Source organism: Dipteris shenzhenensis, chromosome 9, assembly GCF_047967505.1.
Source record: "Dipteris shenzhenensis isolate YYH24624 ecotype China chromosome 9, Dip_SZ_1.0, whole genome shotgun sequence".
In the NCBI taxonomy this organism is placed as follows: Eukaryota; Viridiplantae; Streptophyta; class Polypodiopsida; order Gleicheniales; family Dipteridaceae; genus Dipteris; species Dipteris shenzhenensis.
In genome coordinates this window covers 52848893-52862764 of record NC_141604.1, presented here as the reverse complement: position 1 = coordinate 52862764, position 13872 = coordinate 52848893, and the positions used below count along the sequence as shown (strand labels likewise).

At 48.1% G+C, this 13872-nt stretch overlaps 1 protein-coding gene across 1 annotated transcript in view; it reads left to right on the top strand.

The window, feature by feature from the left end:
* Nucleotides 1-13448, top strand: part of AAE17 (acyl-activating enzyme 17) — a 67234-nt gene extending 53786 nt beyond the window's left edge. Inside the window, exons 9-14 of the mRNA XM_087379122.1 lie at nucleotides 4262-4356; nucleotides 4487-4703; nucleotides 12131-12256; nucleotides 12435-12533; nucleotides 12634-12840; nucleotides 13005-13448. Of these exons, the coding sequence (XP_087235248.1) occupies nucleotides 4262-4356; nucleotides 4487-4703; nucleotides 12131-12256; nucleotides 12435-12533; nucleotides 12634-12840; nucleotides 13005-13106 (846 nt within the window). The 3' untranslated portion in view covers nucleotides 13107-13448. The remainder of the gene's footprint in view (nucleotides 1-4261; nucleotides 4357-4486; nucleotides 4704-12130; nucleotides 12257-12434; nucleotides 12534-12633; nucleotides 12841-13004) is intronic.
* The last annotated feature ends 424 nt before the right edge of the window (nucleotides 13449-13872 follow it).

Sequence of the window (13872 nt, the reverse complement as noted above, 5' to 3'; positions counted from 1 at the left end):
TACCGCCCAACAAAAGAGAACACTGCCGACCTTTTCACCGAAGCTTTTTCTCGTGATTGGATGGAGCATCTCATTTTGACAAATGGGTTTGGGCCCACATTGAGTCAGTGAGAGGGGTGTTAAGAGATCACTGCGCCACCTATGAACCCCCATATGAGGAGGACATAGGGGTAGTGGATCTAGGGGGATTGGCGGGGTAGGTAGATAGAAACAGTGACTGCAGGAGTCCTCTGTCTGAGGCTGTTGCACAGCAGGCTAGGGTTGCAGACAGCATCCCTAAGATGTAGACACAAGCAGGACATTCTATTTACTGCTCTAACTTCTGCATATTTCATATTGTGGGGTCATTCAGAACTTCAATCTTTGACACTCTTACCATTGCAGAGATAGGAAGTTGATTATGTATCCTTATCGTCTCTGCTTGGATCTGGTTCTCGAGGACAAGAAGTACTCTGTGCTTACCCTATGATGTCCAGGCCTCTTGCTTCTTTTGGGGCTCCCAACTGGGGAGCTTCAACATCTATGTAACCAATTCGAGGATGGCTAGGGTTGCATTTTCTAGAGATTGTGCAGCTGGCTGATTCTTGGAGGCTAGGAGGAGACTTTAACATGGTAGAACAACTTGCTGACAAGAGGGGGGGAAAAGAAGGTGGCGTCCTCCCTCTGAAAGTTGCATGGTAGAGTTTGTTTGGAGGATTAGAGGCAGACACAGTTGGTTTGAGGACAAGTTTCAGATGGTGATGCCAATCTTCGATACTGTTGGTGACACTAGGGGATCATTCATGCTAGGATTTATCATTTCCATACTGATAATTGTGCTTTGGATAGAGGAGGTTGTATGTTCATCTCACGAAGTACCACCATTTGTGACCATGTATGTGTTGTCCTATTCATCAGATACTTAGTATCGACAGTCTCATTCCTCAGAGTTTAGATACCTGACTTCTTATACCTAGATGAGGAGCTCTCAGGTTACTCTTTTTCTCACAAGCAATCTCACAGTTCTTGCTCTTGTCGTGCTAAGGCTAGCCTCTTATGAATCCAAGAATCCGAAGGGTGCTTCTCTGACTCTCTCTAAAGAGTAGCTATCTGTCCTCCCTCATAGAAGAGCTGCTTGTCTCCTAGTATGAGATTGTTCTTGCTCTTGTCGTGCTAAGGCTAGCCTCTTATGAATCCAAGAATCTGAAGGGTGCTTCTCTGACCCTCTCTAAAGAGTAGCTATCTGTCCTCCCTCATAGAAGAGCTGCTTGTCTCCTAGTACTTGCTACCTGATGGTAATGGTCACTGATAAGCTGACATGCTATAGAAAGAACATGGGAGCTATTCCCAGATCTGAAATCTTGGCTTCTACAAATAGGAGAAGAAACCACATGAGCAAATGTATTGAAAACTTAAAAGGAGCAATAGGATGGTGGGAAAGAGTATCTCCAAAAGTGCACACACACACATACCTAAAGTGAAAACACTACACTTGCCCTCGTTGTCATTCTGAAGAGGAGTCAGTGCGACATTGCCTTTGGGACTGCAGTCAGGCGAGGACTATTTGGAAAGGGGTTGCGAGGATACTCAGCATTTTTCATACTTCCCCTTTCTTCATGACTTGGGGCTCGGTCGCATGGTTATCCCTTACTGGGCCCCAGGTGTTTTATGAGAGTGAGCCTTCTTCTTGGGCACTCTCGGTCTGCCGGCAGGTGATACAGCCCTGCTCTCTTCAGGATGTACCACTTACTCCCTTCAGGGCTTCTCATGCTTCAGTGGACACCTCTTGGGAGATCTTGGCTAGCATTTCCTCTTGGCACATTTGGAGAGCCAGATGTACAGAGGCCTTGGATGGCACCCAGATACACCCTTCACAGGTGTTCACGGGTATTTGGACTGACAGGGCTCACACTTTGATAGCCATTTGGGCTAGCATGCAGGGCCTTTCACGGGCAGCCTCTTCTAGAAGGATTGTTTTTCTTCGAGTTTGGAAGGGTTCTCCCTTTTTCTCGGAGGCTTCTACTGGATTGAGATGGCACTATCAGCCCCAATTCTTTCTTTTTGGCTCTTGAGCTTTTCATGCATTGCATGGTGTATCCCGTATGGAGTTTGCTATAACGGTTTTCTTTAATACTTAATAGAAGTCTCTTTTTGGAAAAAGTGAAAACACTAGAAAATGACATAATATACTAAACCCTAGCAAACCATAGTCCCAATCCTAAAAATTGGCCACTCTCAAGACCTGGGCCTAACTGGACTCAGATCTGGCATTAGAGCTCTAGATGCAGAGATACTCCTTATCTATGCAAGTCCAAGAAATTATGAACTCCTAGTAGTTTCTCTCATGCCTAAAGAAAATCAGAAGTCATCAAGTTTCTCCTTAGAGAAAGAAAGAAAGAAAGAAAGAAAGTCTATTAACGTCTACTGAAGACCAAAAGGTCTATGGGACAGCAAGAAACCCTCTAGTACATCTGCTTTAGGGAGGGCACATGGCAGCTCCCAGGGAGAGCTTTTGTGAAGAGATCCACCATGTTGCCTGTTATGCTCTAGCCGAGATAGCATGACCTCGGAAAGATCGGTGGGCATTTTCTCTTAGATGACCGACTTTTGTAATATTCTATGTGCGTAAATAAAATGGTCAAGGGAAGTAACTGCCAAGGTCCTAGGTGAGGGTGTATTGGCATCGACCAGGTGATTCTGAGTGCTAAGGCCTAGGTGCACCTAAATGTGTAAAAATGCCAAGGGGCAAATGTTTAATTGTGCCCCAAGAGAGGGGTAAATGGTGTACCAAGTAAAAGGTCTAAAATGATGACATGTGGCAGAGGGAACCATCTAGGGAGTTGTGGGCTTGTGGATAGGCATGAGGAATGAAAAGTTACGTATCTTTGTGTGCATGCCATCTATGAGATAGGCTGGGAGGAAATACGGATGCCTACGCCTGTGACTATGTTTTACCTATGATCGACGAAACGAAGGAGAGAGATGTGAATCTGGCTTGCCTGTGATTGACAACAAAAAAAAAACAGACGGATTAGTTAGAGTTTGTATCATTGCCCTCCATTGGATACTAGAAGACACTAAATGTTGCTTGCTTGTATTTGTGAAAAACAGTATTCTGTGCAATGGCTATAGCACTTTGCCTATAGGCTATCAGAAAGGATAGGGGCATCGTCTTGCTGCAAATGTATATCCAACAAAAGTCTTCTAAGCCATATGCATTCTAATGTGGCTAAGAAAAAAGCGTTGTATTCTGCTTCATATAAGGAGATAACCACTATTGTTTGCTTCGTTACTAACACCAAGACTTAGCAGTAGAGCCAAGCAAGTTACAAAATCTAGTGATAGATCTATTAATTCTGAGTCTCCTGCTCAAGCATAGTATATGAATCCAAAGAAAATGGGATCGCCTTCCCTGGCTTTGAACAATCCTAAGTATGACTTCTGGGCTGTGCCAAGGCAGAATCAGCTTTTCTTTGTAGGATCTAGGGTCTTCTAGCCCCGGTGACGTAGCTCTGTGGATACTGGGTAGAAGGAGGCTTGCTTTTTGGCCTACTTTTGCCGTTCCCTGATTGGTTGCTGGCTAGTTATTGCATTTGGGTTTTCTTTCCTCGTGAAGAAGGGTTGATTTATGCTGCTGGACAATGGCCAGGGAGGCTATAGATTGAGATAACCCACTGGGAAGTGTTTTGGTTGTTTGATTGCACCAGAGTTAAGCTGTTGAGGGCTTTGTCTTGCAGTTGTTCAGTCGTGTTTGGCTGGTTGGGCACTTGGTTGTGTGATTGCGAGAGTGGTTCAGACAGTGGATGCTATTGGGGTCTCTGTTGCATGCTTTGGTTGGCTGAGGATACAGGATTGTCTAGTGATTGGATGCCGTTCACCGTTTGAAGTTGAGCAGGGAATTACAGGGTGGGCTGGACGGGGAGTCTGCAGGCGTTGGTTTGCCTGTGGTGCAGCTTCTCAGAGACCTTTGTAATCAGCCACTTGGCTTCAAATGAATGTTAAATAAGTACTGCAAGGGGCGCCAACGTTTGGGGCCAATCGGTGTCCTTGTTTCTGAGTAGGAGCGCTCTAGCTCCCCTGTGATTTGTTTTGTGGTGCATATTTACTTGTCAATTTACTGTGTATGCTGTAATTAAGTGGATCCTACCACCCTTTACGTTGTTGAAGCTGGTTTCATTGTGACAGTTTGTGCATTGCTTTTTGTACTGAATAAATGGAAGCGGGGGGTTTTGGTTGAAGGGTATACATTCTAACTATCTCACAAGGGTGCTCATCGTCCTAGGATGCCAAGATAACTATGCTAGGGTTGGTCCCTAGCTTAGTGAAGGCATGGAGGGCCACATGTGGTGTTTTCAACTTTGATTGGTCGAGCATCCGGTAAATTATTATTTTATCTTTTTTTTTTCTAATTTGGCAGTTTTTTGGTTCCTTTTAAAGGGAAGTTGTTTATGTTGTTCGTATGCATTAGCAGCTGTCTTACCTTCTGTCATCTACATGAAACTGCCAGATGCTTCAGTTCCAGTGGGGAGGCTTCAAATGAAGATGATTACTTGTGGCTAATGGGGAGGGCAAACTATAAACCAGTGATAGAATACTGTGGAGGCACAGAAATTGGAGGAGGATTTGCAACAGGTTCCTTGCTTCAACCACAGGCACTGTCAACTTTCAGCACTCCTGCAATGGGTTGCAGGATCTTTCTTCTTGCATCAGATGGAATTCCAATTGTGAGTGACAAATTCTACGTCTTTCTTTCAGCATGACTAAGATATATTCCATGTAAAATGTAGCAGGCTGTGGCAAGAATGGCTAATCATAATACCAGATAACAGAAAATAGACTTTTGCAGAGATTATCAGTCGCTGCAATATGTGCTGAGACGTTCCGTAAAATAAAAAATGGGCTTAAGCACAAATCATTTTGGGTAGATGCGAGCACACATATGCATGCTTTTGGTATGTGGCATGTGCCTTTGCATAATATGCTTGCATGTGAGTAAGTGTGCCATGTATGTGCAAGATTCCCTTTCTTTCATGCCAAATGGGTCAAATGTGCAGAGGTTACAGAAATCCATAAGCGGATCAAACATCCTGTGGCCGACTCCCAACAACAACTTGGAGTGAGGAGCTGCTGCTGCGCCGCCCGTGAGCTGCTGAGCTGCCATCGTGCCCCCCTGGTTGCCCCGCCTGCCCCTTCCGTCCTCTCTGCAGCCCCTCGCCCTCCCCACCGCTCTTTGCCTCTGCTGCCTCCACCCTCCACTCGCTGCACCCCCGCCAGCCCTGTTCGCTCCACCCCTCTGCCTCCCGTCACCCCATCTCCCGCCGCCTCCGCCAGCTCCACCTCCGGCCCCCGCTTTCCCCGCCTCTTCCGCCTTCCTCCCCCTCTCCCCCTCCGGCTCCCCTCCCCCGCCTCCCCTCCACTCTTTTGCCGTTTCCTTTCCTCCTTCTCTCCTATCTTCCTCTTCCTCTCCCTCCTCGCATTCTCGTCCCCCCTCTTCTTACGCCTTCCCCGGTCCCCCCTCGCCCTCCTTTCCCTCATCCTTCTTCCACTTTTGTCCTTGCTCCTTCCACGCTGTTTTGTCTCTGCCTTCCCCTCTGAAGCCCTTCCTCACCCTTCCTCTTTTTTCTTCTTCCTCCTTGCAGCGGGAGCATTTGTGCTTGTTAAGGCGAAAGAAAAACCTTGGTGGTGACCCTTGGTCTGGGCCAGAGGGGCTCTATGACACCACCCTCAAATCCCACGGCTGTTAAGGTTCTTCTTTCCCTAGCTGACAAGCAGCAGGTATAGCAGGCAGTTCAGTCCCTCCAGGACAAGGCGCTCGTGGGTAGAATTGTGGGCCTCACACCTACAAGGAGACAAGTGCGAGAGTGGATCTAGGCGAGCTTGACATTAGAGGGTGACCACATTCATGAGGTCACCATCTATGGAAGAGGTGTCTTCCTCATCCAGCTAAGCTCCCCCGATACAGCCTTGACACTTGTGAAGCAGAGCCCCATCCTCCTTGGCCCCCATTTGGTGTACCTCTTTCCTTGGTACCATGGCTTTATAGTGGAGGACATGGACACGACACACCACGTTCGCTGCTTCCTTGTTACACTTCGCTTTCCAGGGCTCCCGAAGGAGTACAGAGCCATCCTGCCCTCCATTGGTCAAGCATTTGCCACCGTGCTCTAGTCTCCGCCAGATTTGGCCGCAGCAGTTGTAGCAGATGACGGGGTCCCCAGGATCAAACTAGTGGTTGAGAGCCCAGAGTCCTTTCCAAAGTTGATTCTTCTAAAGACCCTGGAAGGGGGTACACTTCACCGAGTGGAGATTTATGGGTTACCAGAACAGTGTCTCTGTTGCAGACTGATGGGTCACTTAGCCAGAGATTTCCCCCGTGGCCATGGCCGAGTGTCCCCCCCCCCCCCCCAAGCAGAGTCAGCAGGCCCGAGTCCAGCACCCTCTCAGGAAGGAGCAGCAGGAGTCTCAGACCCCATGGGTTACCCCCTCCAAAGGGGACTAGACCCAAGTTAAAAAGAAAAAGAAACCAAGCAAACAGGCCCGTAAGCGTCGCAAGCAGAGGGCCAAATGCAGAGAGAGGGACAGGGTTGACCAAGAGGCCCATGAGGAGGAACAACATGGACCACCTCCCCTAGCAGAAGGGACCACCTCCCAGCCAGAGGATCCTCCCGTTTTGGAGGTCTAGCCTCTGCACTGACCCTTGTATTAGCAGCGAGTCCCAGGAGCACCAAATGCGGCAATGGCGGAAGCCGCGGACGCTAGCCCAACAACGACTTCGGAGGAGTGGATCTAGAGCCCGGTGAGCCTGATTAGCAGGGGGGCCTGCGGTCATCCCTATCCCTCCCCCTCCAGATCCCTCCCCCTCTTTCTTTCCACTTTCCATCCCCTTCTAGGTTTCCCCCCGCCCCTCCCCCCCCCCCCCCCGGCGCCCCTCCTGCTATGATCACTCTCACCACCCGCTCTCCTCCCTCCGCCCCCCGCTCCCCTAGCTCCCTATCGCCTCCCTCTTCACCTCCCCAGCAAGTTCTTTCGTCTCGACACCCTTGTCAGGAGACAAGGGTAAGACGACGCCCCCTTCTGCCTCCTCATCGTAGCAGTCGGTCCATCCGGGGAGGGATCCAAAGGGACGGGGCTCGTCCTCCCGGCCAGTAGCTCCCAACCTCCAGCTTGGGTATTTCTTACCGCGGGATTTCTGGAGGTTAGGACCCTGGAACTATCTGGAGATTTCGGACTCGTATCCTCTACCACTGGAGGTAACGCTCATGGTCCTACAACCCCGGAAGGGGGGTTTGATTAGTGCAGTGGGCTCTCAGAAACACCCCGTTTGGAGATTCCAGTTTGCCTCCACAGGTATCCAGAGTTGTTTGATGCCATTATGGGAGATCAGATTTCACGTACCTGGATTGTTGGAGGGGACTTCAACAACATGGAGTTTGGGGAAGACAAGCAAAGTGGCACCTCCTTCCTAAGATGCTAGCAGTAGAGCGTAGCACTTGGGAGCAGTTCATTTTCAATTTCAGTGGCAGAGACCTGTGGAGAGAGCCAAATTTTAGTAGGACACTTGGCAGCCTCCTCTTCTCCTTCGGACAGAGGAGACATGACGGACTGTTCGAGAGACTAGACCGTTTCTCTGTTGGGGACTGGGCACTGTACAGAGGCGGCTACTGGGATTCTGGCAGGTACCACGATGTCAGACCACTCTCCAGTAGTACTTCACTTAGACCAGTCTCGCCAAGGTCTCCCCTAGAAGGAGGTCTGCGTTCTAGAGGCCCTCTTGCAGGACAAGGAGATCCAGCAAATCATAGCAGGGATTTGGGAGCAATCAGAGACGACACCGTGCAAGGGCTGGGCTGCGTGGGTGGCCGATCCGATTTTGAGAAGCAGTGAGGAGTTGCAGCCTCACGAGGACTCTTCAGGAGTGTGAGCAAGCTTTGAGGAGAGACCTCGCCTCCATAGAGCGGCTCAGGGAGCAGGACCTAGGTTCTCTGTGGCTTAGCGATAAGCTCGAGAGCGCTCGCCTTGAGCTTCAGTACACGGAGATTCGGCGGGTTGAGCTCTCCTATCACTCCTCGCGAGCCCGGTGGGTGCAACAATGGGATAGGATGATGAAGCAGACTTTTCATACCACGGGCCCCAATCGGCAGGCACACAGCTGCAGTGTCTCTGTGATTCACAGGGTATCATGCACACTGACCACAGAATTTTACAGCTAGCTCTTTCAGACGGAGAGGATGACCCCAGCTAGTCTTATGGCCCGAGAAAGAAAGAAAGTTAATCAAAGTCTTTGGAAGACCGATGAGCCTATGAGACTGTGAAAAACTTGATACAACGAGATGTGGTAGTGGAGCTACTAAACGAGCATCCACACCAATGCATAATGCAAAAAAATGCAAAATAGTAGTTTGGGATCACGTTTCGACAGGAGTCTCGCAGGACTTATGCAGCAGATTGGAGGAGCCTTTCACAAATGAGGAGCTCTGCGAAGCCCTCAAGGCTCTCCCGACCCAAAAGTGTCCGGGTGAGAATGGCTTGACTCCGGCCTTCTTCCGGAACTTCTGGGAGATTATCTCCACCCCTTTCCGATTATCTTGCCAGGAGATATTTGACACAGGCTCCCTCCCTCTGTCCTTGAGCAGGGGGTGGATTTGTTTGATCCCGAAAGGGGGAGATAGGCCAGACATTCGATAGTGGAGACCGATCACTCTGTTTGATACTGCATACAAGATTCTTGCCAAGGTCTTGAGCTTGCGGTACGGCCCCATCTTACCAACATCATTCACGACACACAGATCAGGTTCGTCCAGGAGCGCAGCATCCTAGACAACATCTTCACGTTCTGGGAGGTGGTGGATTGGTCCAGGGAGGAGTCACAAGGCCTACCATAGGGTGGAGTGGTCCTTCCTGGAGGGCACTATGCGGAGATTGGTATAGGCCATCTTCTCCCATGAGGAGCCTCGATAGGGTTTGGCAGAGACAGGCAGGAGGTCTCATTTGTGCTCCACACAGATGCAAAGATGAGTTTGAGCGTCAGCCCCTTATGTGGCACCCAGAGATCAGAGATCAGGAGGGGCGTATGCTTGGACAGCGGACTCACATTGGTTGGGCACAGTGGGGTAGTAGTCCTGCTGGATCCTTTGGCCGTTGGAGCAGATTACCCATGGAGGCAGAGGCGAGGCTTGACGCCCTAGTGCATCTACGAGGGATAGGGTAGCGGATGAGTGAGATTGACTTAGCCATTCATGAGTCCTGGTGGGAGGGACTTCGTGTATGGAGAGACAGCAGATGGTTGGGACAGTTTTCTCGTACTGGTGTCCCCTTGAGGATGTTGATGTAGCGAGCAAGCACGCACCCCGGCTTCTTCCGTGTAGGACCAGGAGGCCTACTTTAGCCACTCGCTGAGAGAGACCCTGAGATGGATGGGAGTCTTGATGGGATTCACTGGTACATGATCAGAGTGGTGGGACGTTTAGGGAAGGAGTGGCACATTGACCCTCCCACTATCTCAGAGCAGGATGTCCCTAGATGGCGCCTTTGACTGTGGGAGGGTAGACCCTTGAGGGAGGTCCAGTGGGATCCGGGAGAGTAGTTCTGGCCTTCCAGGGGCGGCCTAGCTGAGCAAGTGGATGAGGTTTCCTTCTTTTCCTACACCACACGGATTGGCAGGAGGCTTTAGATGGACTGGTTGAGGTGGACTCCCTCGAGGGAGAGGCATTGGGTGACCCAGAGAGTGCCCCGAGATGTTCGTTCCAGGTTTTGGACGCGGTTATGGTCCAGTTTGCGACCGAGGAAGATATCCTACTTCTTCTGGCTGGCCGCTCACGGAGGCTTGCCCATCGGACCGTGGTTGGAGCAAACTTCCTATGACCTTTGTGTTCCTGGCAAACAAGCAGTAAAATCTTTAGATGTACTCTCCTACTCTGATTTACAAACTAGGGTGTCATAAGTCTTGTAAGTTTCAGATTTTAGGCACATAGGACATAGTATGATATCATAAACTACTGTTTTCTATCTGGACAGACTATACAATGTTAATGAAGTAACCATAATTGCCTTGGTAGAGGTTGTACTATGATTCCACTAATATGTGTTTCAACTGTAGGTTTTAACTGGGTGCTCGACCTATGGGACTTCTAGAACATTAGGTATCTTACCCACAGTGTATTTCCCTCGGTACCTTCCATATCTTAAAGTGCAGGATCATACTCACATTTATTCTTGAAGGACTTGAGAAAAGCATTAGAAAATGATTGAAGCTCAATTCGTTTTCCTTATGCTTCAAGCTAAAGGCATAAGCTGTTACATTCCAGTTGGAATGTGGCAGGAGCTTGGATGGATCAGTGACAGAAAGTCCTTAGAGAGACCATTGGTAGTGTATATAAATGTAAACAGTTGGGTTATGTTGTGTCGAAATGGTTCGGTCAAGGATTTGTCTGTCAAGGTCCTTGATGATGGGGTCAGAGACGACGGGGCATTCAAAGAAAATTCGTGAGGTGGATTGGCAAAAGAACATCTATAAATTTGAATTGGATCGTGTGGTGTATATTCTTCAAGGCAAGAAGGATCTTCCACAAGATCCTTTGATGTCGACTATGGATGTTTGAAAGACTCTAGGTGAGTTTTGATTTCTTTGCATCTGTTGAGCCATGTGTGGATGCACCAACAATTTCTTCAGCTACCCGAGATAGGGAAATGGCCTCATTAGCCAATCATATTCTCAGTTAGTTTTCTGATTGTTTTAAAGATGAGTTACCTTTCGGTCTACTTCTAGAAAGAAATGTTCAACATAAGATTGAAATTATTTCAAGGGCAGAACAGACTACCTTATAGGCTGAGCTTTACAAAGGAAGCTGAGCTGCGTAGGCAACTGGAACAATACCTCAAGTTGGGGCAAATTCAACCTAGTTTCTCACCTTTTTCTTCACCAGTAATATTGAAGGAAAAGCATGACAGTACGTTTCGTTTGTGTATCGAATATCAGGGGTTGAACTTGTAAACACTTGTTCGAATTCAGCCCAAATATTTGCCTTTCTTTGAACTCCCTCCACCAAGCGAATGCCTTGCCTTTGAACATCTCTTGTGCTGTTTGGATTTTCAAAGCATCCAAAAAGGGATAGAAAGAAAAGTGTACCTGCCACAGGTTCAACCATGCATCTATGCACCTGGAATTCGCTGCTCCTCCTCACCTGGGTGAGAATGCCTTGGGTGTGAAGGAAGGCACCACAGGAATTCTCCCACCGGTCTCGCTACCAAGCTCATGACTATGGCTTGTAGCAGCGCGAAGGTCTGGGTTTGGTCTGTCACCAAGTCCTTCAAGTCCTCTGAGTTTCGAAGTAGCTCTTCAGTTGTGTGTGCTGCTCCTTTGTTACGATATTTTCTGCCCCTTAATCCAGCTCATTTCCTGCTTCTCCTTGAGGCTCATAAAGAAGAGGTATGTTGCTTGTAGCCTGCTCACGCATGTAAGTTTCTTCAGCCATAGTAGGAGAGATGTTGCAGCACACAGAGAGAGAGAGAGAGAGAGAGAGAGAGAGAGAGAGAGAGAGAATCAGCAAGTGATGAGGGAAGAAAGAAGAAAGAGCAGCTAGAATTTTCACAAAGTCGAGAAACACGGGAAAGAGTCCACAGAAGAGCAGTGAGCTTGTCAGAGAACTAATGAGAGTATTGTTTGGTCAGACAGCTTGAATGACAAAAGGCAGAACAGGCCAGAGGTATATGAAGGAGAGGGGAGAGAGTAGAGAGGGAGGGGTTTCATGCAGGAGAAGAGGGGAAGGGTGTGGGGAACTAGAAGCCCCAACAATCTGCTGGTACTTATGGAGCAAGGGCTGAAAGGGGGCAATATGTTCAGGGAAACAAGCGCACACCAGCATATTGAAAGAGGAGGAAAGGGGTAGCGACAAGCTTAGAATTTTGGTGACTGTGATTGTAATGGTTGCAGAAACATTTGGAAACAATTAAGTTTACAAAGTGTCTTAATCTTTATTGCATCAATTTGAAGCGGGACAATCTGTTTAGTATGTGATTTGTTATAAATGACATCTAATATAGCGTTGTTACAACTAGAGCCCTATTTTGAAGCATTTTTCTCATGGCTATGTTGGGCTGCATGTTATTGTCCTGTATGATGTTTCTCATCTACTGTCTATTGAATTATTGTTAGCCTCCAGATGAACCCGGTGTGGGCGAAGTTGCTCTCGATCCTGTATTTCTGGGGGGCTCAAGGACTTTATTGAATGCCAATCATTATGACACCTATTTCAAAGGAATGCCCTACTACAATGGGATGGTAATATTTCTTTGAACAAAGGGCTACAAGCATGATTATCTCTATCGAACTCTAGTCTGCTTATCATAGGACAGAAATCAAGCCCGTCTGTCTGAACGCAGTGGTTTGCTATCAATTTCTCCTACCAGTCCATGCTAGCTAACCATATGTAAAAATTGAGCTCAACTTGGTTTTGCAGCTACTGAGGAGGCATGGGGATGAATTTGAGCGCACTGTCAGAGGTTATTATCGAGCTCTTGGTCGTGTGGATGATACAATGAATCTTGGTGGTATCAAGGTATACTTTGATCCATTGCAATGGCTTCTGTTTGGATTTCTCACCCAGAATGGTTCAATGGTGTGCTAGAGAGACTTGAAGACTGTCACCACCTCTGCAGGTCAGCTCGATTGAGATTGAACGAGTCTGCAATGCTGCTCATGTGGGCGTGTTGGAGACTGCTGCAATAGGTGTACCTCCACCTGGTGGGGGCCCTGAGCAGCTTCTAATAATAGTAATACTAAAAAGAGATTGTGATATGGCCACGGAAGATTTGAAACGAGTTTTTAATGTGGCCATTCAACAGAAATTGAATCCCCTGTTCAAGGTATAGCTTATCACAGGAATTGATGGTTAGTTATATGTTTGTCTGCAATACACCAGTATGCTGAAAGAATTAATATTAGGGATGCATGTTTCATGATTCTAATTGCTCTCTAGCAAAGTTTGCATAACCGAGAGTCTAATATTGTTAATTTCTCTTGTTGATAGGTGAATTCTGTAGTTGTCACTGATTCGCTACCTCGAACTGCTTCAAACAAAGTGATGAGAAGAATGCTCAGGACACAATTTGGGCAATTGAACAGGCTTTGACATCAAAATTTTTGACGCGGCGTATGTCTCCATTGAGAAAGGCAAAGCACTTTTCCAGGTTTGCCGGAACTCCAAAAAGCAATGAGCATAGATTTGACAATTTTACTGAGCTCATCCTTTTGAGCTATATTCAAAATAGTTTTTCAAATGTGATCATAAAACGAGTGTAATAGAATCAATGTATAATTGTGAAGTTGTACTCAATATAACAGACTATCAGAATAGTCCAGCAAACACAGTTAGCAGTTTTGAACTTCTCTGTAAGAATCAGACATGCCCATGTCCAATTTTTAGCAGACGTTGGTTAAATGAGATGGCAATTCAAGCACACTTGCAAGCATTATTATTTCAGATCTTTTCTAGGTATGTGCTAGGTGTGAGTGTTTTCAGATCCCACAACACTTGGGTAACATATTTGAATGTTTTTGTAAGATAATGTGTAGATTCAACACATGTCAGTTTCAAAGCACAGCTGCTCCCCATCACTCCCCCTCCCTCCCTGCTGACCCTGCCTCTGCCCTCCCCCTGCTGCTTATTCCCGCCCCTCCCTCTGCCCACCTGCTGCATCTCTCCGTCCCCCACTTCCCCGCTGCCTCCCTCCTCCCCTGCTCCTTCCTTCTCTCCCGCTGCCTGCCCCCTCTGGTCCTTCTCCCCGCCCCTCCTCACCCCCCCGCGATGCCTGCCTCTTCCTTCCCTCTGTCTTGCTGCCCCTGCTCCCCTGCCCCTATCCCTCCCTCTCAGCACTCCCCTCCCCTCTCAGCCCCTT